At 52.1% G+C, this 12,264-nt stretch overlaps 1 protein-coding gene across 1 annotated transcript in view; it reads left to right on the forward strand.

Moving 5' to 3' along the window:
* LOC126540523 (glypican-6-like) overlaps nucleotides 1-12,264 on the forward strand; it is a 154,885-nt gene that overhangs the window by 118,615 nt on the left and 24,006 nt on the right. The window contains exon 2 of the mRNA XM_050187337.3: nucleotides 480-638. Within this exon, the coding sequence (XP_050043294.1) occupies nucleotides 480-638 (159 nt within the window). The remainder of the gene's footprint in view (nucleotides 1-479; nucleotides 639-12,264) is intronic.

A 12,264-nucleotide genomic window follows, 5' to 3' on the forward strand; every position in this document is an offset into this window, starting at 1 on the left:
GGCGGCTGCAGCCGAACACCCATGCGGTCGGAAAATGGGCCCCGCGTCTCGTTTAAACAGGATCGAGTGACCGTTTTGTAAATATTGTTCGTTATTTCTCGGTCCCTCGTCTTACGTCGAGTTGCAGGTATACACTACTGTCCGCCACCCCATTACTACAGTGTTGCCTTGTTCCTATGTGATCCCTTCTCAAGACCGATTAACCACGGTAAACGCTAAATAACTCTCACGCATGCCCGATACCCCATTAATATTGATGTACAAATGCCCCGCAAAAAAAAAAAAAGTGTCAATTATGTTTGTACGCGGTGCCGTCGGCGCTATAAACACAGGTTGTGTGTTTTTTTTACGTGCATGCAGTCGTTGAAAACGTGGTCGCCATTACGCACATTGCCTATATAGTCCATACTCCGTGTATATACCGCGCTCGTTGAGAGGGCCGAGGTTAAACCGCATCCCTTCTTCGTCTCCGCTTGCAGGGGAGCACCTTCAGATCTGCGAGCGCTCGCTCACCTGCTGCACCCAGGAGATGGAGCACCTGCTCAGCGCCCAGAGCCGGGAGGAGTTCGAGCGGGTGCTTCGGGACGAGATCGGCAAAGTGCGCGCCAAGTTCGCCGCCCGCATGCAGAGGTTCGACGGTGAGTAAAGGCAACGTGCACGTGCTCTTCCCTCACTTCGCGTGCGTGCATGCGCGCTTTGCACGGAGCGGGCTCGTGCGATGCTCATTAGTTGTCGAGACGTTTCATGTACGCTGAGCCAGCGCCTGTGGCTCAACGCTCTGGCTGTGTTCAGCTGCTGAGCGTGCACGCGGTTGCGGTTGTGATCACTGGCTGCGCTGTTGTACGGGCATGAGGCAGAAGCGCCCCTGTGTGTTGCGATTCCAATGCGGGTCGAGAAGACTCCCGATGGTCGACGTTTTGTTTTATGCGCGCAGTTGTTATCCGCGGCGCTTTATATATATATATATATATACACCGTATCCTCGTCATGGCTTCGAATAGCAGCGCTGACGTATGGTTGGTCAGCCCTGTATGTCTCGTTTGGTCGAGTGTGCAACCGGTGTGAAAAGCTTATATGGGCAGCAAGATGTTAAGAAAAAGGAAAAGAAAAAAAAAACGCAATATTTCCTCGTCGTGGGCACGTGGCACAAGGTATACGCGCTACCGCTCTGCATTATAGTTATGGTGGCTAGAAGTTCATATTACAGTATACGCGAGAACATAGTGTTGTACGGTCCTACTGGTTATATACTGGTTATATTTGACGCCGTCTTCAGGTGATTTTGTGCTTGGAAGTGCATACGCAATACGAGTCCTGAAATTATCAGTTGATATGCTTGGAAATGTGTATAAGACGACGCGAGAATAAAACGAGGGTCTTCTGCCTCCCGAGTTCACGGCTTTTCGACTCCATCCTGTAGGAGCACGCGCTGCACGGCGACCCCATCACGACAACCTGTGTGCATCCCCCGCTTGCAGGCAGATTCGAATGCAAATATCTTCGAGCCGGCTTCTTCCTGAGCCTTAGTTTCGAAGCCCGCACGTACCTGGCACTGTTTGCTGCGCTTTTCAACAATCCGCTTTGACAGCGCAGTAGCGTTAAGTGTGGTCAAGAAAAAAGTTCTATCTATCTATCTATCTATCTATCTATCTATCTATCTATCTATCTATCTATCTATCTATCTATCTATCTATCTATCTATCTATCTATCTATCTATCTATCTATCTATCTATCTATCTATCTATCTATCTATCTATCTATCTATCTATCTATCTATCTATCTATCTATCTATCTATCTATCTATCTATCTATCTATCTATCTATCTATCTATCTATCTATCTATCTATCTATCTATCTATCTATCTATCTATCTATCTATCTATCTATCTATCTATCTATCTATCTATCTATCTATCTATCTATCTATCTATCTATCTATCTATCTATCTATCTATCTATCTATCTATCTATCTATCTATCTATCTATCTATCTATCTATCTATCTATCTATCTATCTATCTATCTATCTATCTATCTATCTATCTATCTATCTATCTATCTATCTATCTATCTATCTATCTATCTATCTATCTATCTATCTATCTATCTATCTATCTATCTATCTATCTATCTATCTATCTATCTATCTATCTATCTATCTATCTATCTATCTATCTATCTATCTATCTATCTATCTATCTATCTATCTATCTATCTATCTATCTATCTATCTATCTATCTATCTATCTATCTATTTCTTTTTTTTACAGCTGTTCTGCTTGTGGCTAGTGTGCCGTGAAATTTTAATGTGCGCGAGCAGAAGCTCGGCGCCCTCTATTTGTTGTCTCTTCCAAGCTCGTGCGTGCCTAGTTTCCTTCCGCTCTCCCAGGGTGGCGGGTACGTAGCGTGTGTCTGTTTTGCGCCTGTGGGCGGTCCCGTCGTCACGCTTGTCTCCTTTCCGCCGGTTCCTCGGGTACAGTGAAGTGTACTGGCCTAGTACACTCTAACTGGACTAACAACTTTTAGCCACCATAACTGCACCTTGGGGCAGCAGCGCTCCAATCACGTACCACGGCACTTACGTGGCTAGTTTCATCCTGCTCCCCGTAGTGGCGGTAGTCATCCACGCTCAAGCACAATAATAAAACCAGCAGCTGCCGCCCAGCCCATTTAATTGAGCATGAGCTATTGGTCGCGCACAGATTTGACTCTGGGTAAGAACGTGTCCTACGTTGAACCCAAGTCGATCAGTATGTATCACAGCGACCACAAGGCCATCGTCACCAACATCACGACCAAGAAATAATCACCCACCGATCGAGACATTAAATGCATGTGCGTACCTTTCGTCACGGTGACCACCCATCAAGACAATAAATGAGTTCGTACTTTTGTTCAATATTCTGTACGACCTGTGTGCCAAAAAGCTTCGCTGGTCATCCACCTTCACAGAGTGGAATGGCTCACCATGTCTCTCTTGTTTTTGTTTTTTTTTCTATTTTCTTAACGTGCGCGTTCAGTGGCCTGGAAAACACACGTCGCGCCGCGGGGCGTCCTTGCAGAGACTTCTCGCGCCAGTTCCGATTGTGTCTCGCGCCATCGAGAGCACACGGTGGCTTTCCGATCCCCCTGTCTGCGTCTGTCGTGAACAGATCCCCGACTGCAATTTCCGGTGCCTGCCCGCCCGCCCGGGTCTTGCCCGCAATCACGGACCGATGCCAGCAGCGGCCTCACGCTGCTACGAAGCCGCGCCGCGCACGCCTTCAATTACGCTACCGGAGCACCGCCGCCGCCGAATTCGCCATACACGATTGCAGAATGGAACAAGCGGCCGCCGCGTTTTCTTTCGATCGACCCTGTGCGTGCGTTTGCACGCGCGTATGTGTGCGTCGCTCGCGGGGCCCCGCGCGAGCGAGCGTGTGTGCATACGGGGACAACAAACTTTTTAATGACCGCCGCGTCTCGAGGCCGCGCCTCGTCGCCGTCCCCATTCTGCGCGCACGCTCCGCAATCGGCGCTGCCGTCGTCTTCGCGGTGGGCCTGATTGCGTGCGGGCGCGGGAGGAGGCGGTGCGCTGGGTCGAGCTCGTCGCGGACTTTCGGTAGGCCGGGCTCGACGAAGTTTGTCTGGGGACGCGAGGAGCTTGGTTCATGATTGCCGGGCTGCCGACCGCCGCCTTTGCATAACGATAATGATAATGGGCCCCTGCCTCGTGATGCGGGGAAGTGCATGCAGCGCGATTTGCCTTGTTCGCGGGGAAGTGACTCTGCCTGACCTGACGGCTCACTCACTACGTGCGAGCAGAATCGGGAAAGGAAATGACGATGCCCTCGAGCTATGGCGCTGTTGTTTTTTTTAGTTGTAAAAGTGCATTCCCTGCACTGTGTAGACATAGCGCGGAAGGTCAGCGTTGAATTGTGACGGTGTCGTTATAAAAGTAAAGCAGCGCGCTGACAACTGTTCAGGCAGCCGATGGTTTTGGCGCTTTATCACTACTGAGAGTACTGACGTCAAATTTTAGAATATTCATTTCTTGCGTTAAACGAAGGTACGACACCTCGAAACTCCTAAAAATACACTGGCAATAAGCCTTAGGGAGCACTGAATAATTTACACTAATAACTGTTCTGTGAACCAGTGTCGGTTACGGTTCCCGCAGGTGCATGCATGTGTCGTGGCGCGGGAGGTGGTCACGTGGCATCAGAACATCGTGACCAGTTTCAACACTCACACCGACTCGTTAGGTCGTAGCATATAAGACGATCGAGTGAGCCGGAGCTAGCTAGTCGCTGAGACGTCACGATATCCTGCTGCCTGCCACGTGACACACACACCTCCTGGGAAACGAAACAGAAACTGACCTCCCCCCCCAACCACACACACACACAACAGTTCTTACGTTAAAACTGTTCGTAAGGTGACATGTCAGCCAACAGTGACGTCGGACGCCTTCGCTAATAATATGTGCAGCACCAAAATTGTGTTGAATCTGCTCTTTCGAACTATTTTAACCTAAAGGCTTTTTGCGAATATGGGTCCTGTTTCGTAGAAAATATATATTAGTGTAAATTATTTGAGGTGCTGTGAGACTTGCCAGTAACGCAAAGAACGGAAACTCGAAGATGTCATATGTCACGACTCATATAACGGGGTCGAACGAAGAGGAGGTTGCTGATACATCTTTCAGTTGACCTTTCGTTCGTGTCACCGTCCTTATACCCTCTTCCTGCTGTGCTACTTATTGCAGTCCCTCTCTTCGCTTCGTATATACTTGCTTTAAGGCTCCTTGGTTGTTTTCGCTCTTTCTGCGTGGAACTTCTCCGCGCGTGGCAACAGTGCAGATGGAGCCTGCATTGTGTGGCCGCATTATTCGATGTTCCGCCTCCGGCGCACTTCTAGGAAAGCGGAAGCAAAACAGTTCAGCAAATAAATAAATAAATAGGGGGGGGGGGAGGGGTTTAGAGAAGAAGCAGTTCCTTTCGGAAAACAGCAGGAGCTCAATTCCAGAAGAGCTCTCCGAACGCGGCTTCAGAATAGCTTATACATAATGAATCTGATTGTGTTTTCTATTCTGTCCGTCCTCTGCATCCCCCTTTCGAGTGATCTTATATTCGTTTTCCATTTCGCTAAATAATGCCGGATGAGACTCGTGCAAGTAGAGAGAGATAGCAGACACACAAGGATGCGCGTGCGGGTTACAAATTTGTGTACCGACTCGCTCGCACTCTGTGATCCTGGTTGCATGCATCTTACATCCTCGGCACGCAGCGCTAAAGGCTGGACAGTCTGTTTGCTTTTCTGGCTTATCCTCGTCCCGCTAACGATTTTTTTCTGCTTCTACTTCCTTTTTTTACCCGGCCTTTCCATCCTTCCCTGGTAAGGCAACTCCTCGTCGTCGTACCAAGCTCGCGGAGAAAAAAAAAAGAAAAAAGAAAAGGAACAGCCTCCTCCCGCTGTGCGTGTCCCTAAATGATGCAGGACCGAGTCGGGAACGCACCGCCGGCTTCCGTATACACACAGTAGCCCGCAGCGAGGAAGGACTTACGTAGATGGGATCGTGCTGGGAAAAGGTGGCTGCGCTCATTTCACGCGAGATGACATAGCTTTGCGCTGTCGGTTCGTAGCGTTGCTTCGCAAATTCGCACGATTTCGCAAGCTTGACACTTTGTTCGAGGACTCCGCGCTGTGCACATGCACCCAGCTCTGCTTCGTTTAATGAAACAAAACAGGCATAGGCGTCTCGAGGGGATCAACCGTAAGAGAAACGCGAGAGGCTTAGGGATGTGACGGGAAAGCAGCACGTGACTCGGAAGTTCTGCGGAGCCATGGCGCGCGCAGCGCGTAATCGTGTATACAGGGCGAAAGGTATGCACATACAAGATGAAACTACACATTTACTTTCAACTTTCGTGCTACGTTATGCTTCCGTCTCGCAGATCTGTTGCGTGCTCCGCTGCTGAATCTGCAATACTGCGCGCAGCCTTCGTTTCACGCGTGCGCCCTCCACCGGGGCAGCGAAGCTCTCTATATATAGTACGCTGTAGCGGAGCTGTCATCGTCGGGCGACAAGCGCGGTCGTCGCGCTGCACGCAAGTTCGTTCGCCCGCGCGGATTACTAGCTTGGCGCTCCTCATCTCCTGTCGATTCGGCCGAATGCCGTGCTCGTTCCCGTGGCTGGAAGGATGAGCAAGTCCCTCCTTCCTCTTTCGAGCCAGTGCGTCCCCGTCCCGTCCCCCATTTTTTTCCCCACCACCAACCTCTTCTTTTTTTTTTTTCCTCTTACTTCCGCAGTGGCAAGAGTACACCAGCAGTGGCAACTTCGTTGTCTGGCTCAGTCAATTGGTCTCTTCTATACGCGTGCACCTCTGCCCTGCCTTCGCTTTAGCTTTTTATCTTTTCCGCGTACACGCACGCACTATAGCGCGGTTAGTTGCCCTCCGCCGGTCGTCTTCTGATCTTCTTTCGCGATGTGCGCCCCCCCCCCCCCCTCGGAAACGCTAGAAAGATGGGGACAAAGTGGGCGTGAGCGACGCATTGCGTGCGCCCCCGTGTGCGCCCTGCGTTTGGCGTGATGCGGGCCTTGCGATTCCCGATGTTCCCCGCTATAGTCGAGCGTGCGCGTGGTGCCGTATATACGCAAGCGAGCGCTCTACGATCGGGCAATGCATGCGTATGCTATCGCCTGCCGCTTTCGTCCTGACGCCATGAATGCTGCCCTTCTATACCGACTTCTCTTTCTGTTTTCTTCTTGCCCGCCTGTATACAGTAATCGATGTCGTGCCGACCTGTCAGCAGAGAGCGAAGTCAAGTTTCGATGCGATATGGCGATAGCGTGGACACGGCGCGAACGCGCACATTTCGATCGGGGTGTACGCGCAGAACGGATCGGTCTGAATGCGTTCGCTCGAGGTCTGCTTACGAAACACTGTAGAAAAACAAAAAAAGTGGTCCAATTCAAGATATTCTATAAAGTACTCTGATTTCAATTTTGTAGCGTTTACTGTGTCCAGCAAAGGTTCCCAGTTCCAAGTCAAAAGTGCCCGCGGTCAGCAAGGGCATATTCACGTGTGGCGGTGCTCTTTTTTGTCGTCACTGAGCTCATTCAGACAAGAGATGTCTCTAGACCTTTAGAATGCCTAATCGTGTCTCCACGAGGTTGAAAAATTGGAAAATACCATCGGAGGATGATTGTTTAAGCCGAGGGATGGCTTCGTGGCGTAACCTGCTGAGATATCTAATCGCGTCTAACGCGAGCGTGTGCGACGACTACGACAAGACGGCGGCCGTAACGATGGCGTGACGGCGAAGCGGCGAAGACGGCGGCACGACGTTGCTTCTTGCCTTCTCTCATTTGGTCTCTGCTCCGTTCCCGTGCTGCTGCAGTCTTGGCGGTGTCAATGTCCTCGTCACGCGCGGCGCTGCATGTGCCAGATATGGCCCACCCACGGAAGACCACGAGATAGATCATCATCACCGCCACCACCACCACCACCATTATCATCATCATCATCAGCCTGGCTACGCCCACTACAGAGCAAAGACCTCTCCCAAACTTCTCCAACTACCCCGGTCATGTGCTAGTTGTGGCCGTGTTGTCCCTGCAAACTTCTTAAACTCATCCATCCGCCCAACTTTCTGGCGGCCCCTGCTACGTTTCCATTCTCTTGGAATCCAGACCGTAACCTATATCGCTTTATATCTATATCGCTTTAAATGACGCCATCGCCGACGAGCGCAGCGCCACAGCGTGCCGATTATATGCCCGTTCGTGCCGCGCGCGAGCACGATACATTTCGAGAGACCAGATAGCCATACACTGTTCAGTCGAGCAGCGCCGAATCACACGCGGATCGTCTCCCGCGAGTTCCCTTCGACCGCGCGTCCCGAGCGGTGCACCTTACAGGGCGGCCAACGCGGTACACCTATTCGGCCCGGGGCTCATTACAACTGCTGGCGTAGGCCCTCGGTCGCTCGTTTCGGAACCACCGCCGGTGGTTCTCCTCCCTCGCTTCTCGCGCGGAGCATTTCTTGCGCTTCTCTCAACGCAAAGCCGGCCTTCGTCGGAGGACACCGGCCGGGAGGGGCGCGGGGAGAGCCGAGTGTGCGGGGCGGCTTGATGCTCGTTCCCGCAGCAAGCATCGAGCACCGCGTCGAACGTCCTGCTCGAGCCGAATGCGTTTGCGGCCGTGGCCCTTTAACGGCCGCCCTCCCAACTATACATCTTCTTCTCCTCCGACCGCGCGTATACACGTTCGTGTCGTTGCTTCTTCTTCTTCTTGCCCGTCCAGCCCGCCGACTGTTGCCTTTCCTGCTTTTGTTATTTGCAGTCCCGCGCAGAGCCGCGGCACTTATTAGACTACACGCACTCGCATTGTGGTCGTGCGAAGCGTACACACCTTCCCATAGCGTTCTTCCCTGCGACTCGTTACTTCCTGCGGGAGCGTGATGCGGGCCCCGATCTGCCCGTCTCGTGTGCGCGATTCATTTGTATACACCGAGCAGGCACGTGAGGAACCTCGCGCGTTCCTGTATCCCCCCCCCCCCCCCCCCCCTCCCTGCCTTACGTGGCGCCCATCACGTGCCGCGTGCTTTCCTTTATTGCCGCCGTGCTGCTGCCATGGAGATCGGTACCGCGGCGATCCAAGCGCTAGGTAAAAGGCAGGGGAAGAAGGACACCGCGGTAAAGAGAGCTTTAAGGGAGCAGGCACTGCACGGCAGCCATTTCTTAGGTCGGGCGCAATGGTTTTCCCGGTGGAAAATTTTTTTTTCTTTTTGCGGAAGCGTTAATGGAATCTCCTCGTCCTTCCCGCGGGGCGTTCTTGAGAGTACAGCTTCGCTCTCGAACACGTGCGCGTGGTATGGGCGGGAGGGCGACCAGATTGGTTAATGTAGCGCGCAGCGCCCCGAAATTAGAACAAAAGATTTAATTTCGCGCAAACGCGACAAACACGTCTGCCGTCTGGTCTTCCCCAGCCGGATGTCCGTGCCGTGTACCGCGCAGCGCCTTTGAGACGAGCGTCGCTTAGGCCAGCTGACGCGGTCTTTTGTTTCCGCCACAAAGACGAGCGCTGTACCGCGTTAATTTGTTTGGCATGCGCCTTCCGAATGTGCAAGCCGCCGTTCGGTTTGCGGTTTCGATTCGGTCGTTAGCGAAGCGCGGCGGTTTGCGTCGAGGTGCGCGCTCCTGTTCGGTTGCTTCAGCGGTGACAGTTAGCGTTCCCTGCTGTCGTTGTTAATACTAATCCTAATCACCAAACACTCAATACTAATCACTGGTTAATGCTACTTCAATGTCACACTTCCTGCTTCTCTACCTCACTCTCGCCAGAGAGAGGCGTGCTCCTGGGACCAACGCCTGTGCCTTTCCCCTCGTCGAAACTCTTTCTCCTCTCTCGACGCTACTGTGCGCGTTTCATCTTAGCGAATCGCGGTGTCCCGTGACGCGATCGACGGCCGGAGCGTGAAGGGGTTAATGCTCGCTTCGCTGTACGCCCAGGCACAGGACTTCTCCCCTCGTCCCCGTGACCGCTTTCATCGGCTGCCGTTCTAAAAGACCCGAAAGCGGTGAGCAAGGCGCGGAGACGAGAAGGCCCGCAGTGAGTCGCGAGTAGTATTGAAACTTTGGTGATAGAAGAGTGGTTGGGAATGCGTGGTTCAAAATTTGGTTCGAAATTCGTTTGTCGAAGCGACGTCCCACGCCGGACGCCCGATTTTCAGCGGCACGGGGCCCTTAAAAGCGCCTCCATCTATATCTGCACTCAAACGTGGACGCTCGTCGCACGCACGTCTGTCCTCTGTAAATACAGTGTGCGCAAAAGAGGCTAGCTCGCGCCCGCCGGCGTGTCCGGGGCTTCCCGTGGAGCCAGAGACGTTGGCGATGGGGCTTCCGGAGAAATAATTGCTCCGCAAGAAGCCCCAAAGGTGGCGGACGCGTAGCGCGCGCTTGGTTGAAAGGGTTCGTCCGACGAACCCGGCAGACGAGCTGCAACCCTCCGGTGCTCGACCTTCTTTTGTTTGGCGCAGCAGCGGATCGCGCGCCTTTGTGCACGCGATCAGTATAGCACGTATACATATAGCGCACGCTCTGGGCTTATACACCTCGTCGTCGTCGAGAGAGTGTACGGGAGGGAAAGGATGAGGCGGAATTGAACTGTATATACGTGTACGTACACGTACCGGCCGTCCTGTTCGTCTTATCGGCCTCCGCGTGGTCCCGTGGTCGCTATATATTTTCCGCGCGTTGCTCCGCGCAATAATATTTGGCTCCGCGGGGCAGGGGGAATGCGTAAACACCGGCCCTTCTGTGCGCGAGCGCTTAGGGAGAATCTCGTTCCCTGCTGCGCGTGTACCTTGATTGCTTTTCTGCGCAGTATGCACCTCTTTCTATGTTTTCATCGTCAAGTCCTGGCATCTATCCCCCAAGAAGACGCGCGCGTATTCTTAGCACTACTCTGTATATGCCCGCTGTGCAGTATTACACAGTCGGTGCATCTGCTCACTTCCTCGAGCCACGTGTGCGCTTTTTCTCCGTGCGATTTCGAAGTGGTCGCCTCGGTGGTCGCGACGTGCGAAGAGCGAAAAATCGCACTCGCGTAAGTGGCTCCTTGCTGCTGCTGCTGTTGCTCCCGATTGTGGTTTAGCAGGGAAGAACCTGTCGCTTGGAGACAACTACAAACAGGGTCGTATACCCTAACCTCAACGTGCTAAGTAACATGCACGCCACACTATACATAAGGACAGATAGGAACTTTATTGTAATGGAAAAGATTTGAAGGAGGGGTGGTCGGAGCCTCTCAGTCCAGGGCCCCACTGGCCTCTGCCGCCTGCCTGACCTGGCTAATTAAGGACAATTAAGGCTAATTAAGGACAATGAGAAACCCACATTATACCACATAACATGGGCGTGCCAACAAACTGACGTATATAGTCCCAATTATATCACACCCAAGTGCGGAGCAATGGGAGGAACTGCTGTCCAGCGACCGCTGCGAAGACCAGCTAGGCCTAGTGCGGTGTGCACGGCAGACAGCAGAGGCCAGCGGAGCCCTGGACTGAGGGCAGCCCACCATTGCGATAGAGTACGGACGAAGCAGCGTGTGAAGACCTCCGGGGAAGGCGCAAGGAGGAAGACTCCCCTGGAGAATCCGCCCCAGCCGCAGTAAAACAATTACTAGAGCTCAGTAATGTTTTCACTCACTCACTCACTCACGATTGTGATTATTTGCTGCTTCTCCATATGCGTTTTTTTTTAGCATGCTACCACGACTCACGGTGTTTCCTGCAAATATTACTAGAGAGGGTATCTGGGGCCAGTGTCTATATAGCTGCAAGGAGCTGCAAGCGTGACAGTTCAGCCCATATGGGAATGATGTGTATAGCATATGAATTCGCCTAGACTTCGTTCCTCTGATCACAAAAGACTGCGAAATTATGATGGTCAACACAATATTGGGTTACATAGCAACAATTCTCAATGTTTATGCATTTGTGAAATCTTATCGTCTCCGTGCATCTAAAAAAATATTGTTTGGAAATTTAGGCCAATAAATGCAGATAAGGCGTAATAAATAAAGCTGCAAGAACGCGTGAAGCCACAAGCCACGAAGATTATAGGGACAGAGCCACGTGCTACACATCATTCCAATGGTATAGCTGAACAATCGCAGCGGCAGAGTTCACTCAGGTCATTTTTGCAAGAAACTCTTATGCCGTGGCTTATCTGATCTGGCGGGCTCCCTAATGCTATTCTTCCCACGCGGACCCAGGGTTTGCGAATGATAGTTCTTTGTGCTTATTGACGAAGTATCCAGAGGTGGGCGTGTTACAACGACGCCCCTCATGATCGTAGCTGCCAATCAGATTGAGTGGAATGCACGAACGCAGTAATTGACGGCCACATATGCTTCAACGATAAGCACTCGCTCACTTTCTGGCCCACCCGCTCAGAGGAGCCTCGCTTGCTCACCGTCATTATAAGTTTGTGCGTGATGGCTTTGCAGCGGGTGACTCGTGAGTGGGAAGAGCCTTTCATCGCGGTGCCTCGGCGCAACGATACCGGCTCTGAGAACGACACACCAACCCCAGGCGTCAGCAAATGTGGGACTTGTAGACGCGTACTACGTATATACTGTGTTCCGGCGAACGAAGCCCGGCGTATACCTTTGTTCCTTTGGCGGTACTCAGAGCAGGGATCCTACGGCGTAATTTGGTTATTCCGAAAATATGCCTCAAATTGGTTCCGGATTATGCGATCACTTAAGA

This window comes from Dermacentor andersoni, chromosome 2, assembly GCF_023375885.2.
Source record: "Dermacentor andersoni chromosome 2, qqDerAnde1_hic_scaffold, whole genome shotgun sequence".
NCBI lineage: Eukaryota > Metazoa > Arthropoda > Arachnida > Ixodida > Ixodidae > Dermacentor > Dermacentor andersoni.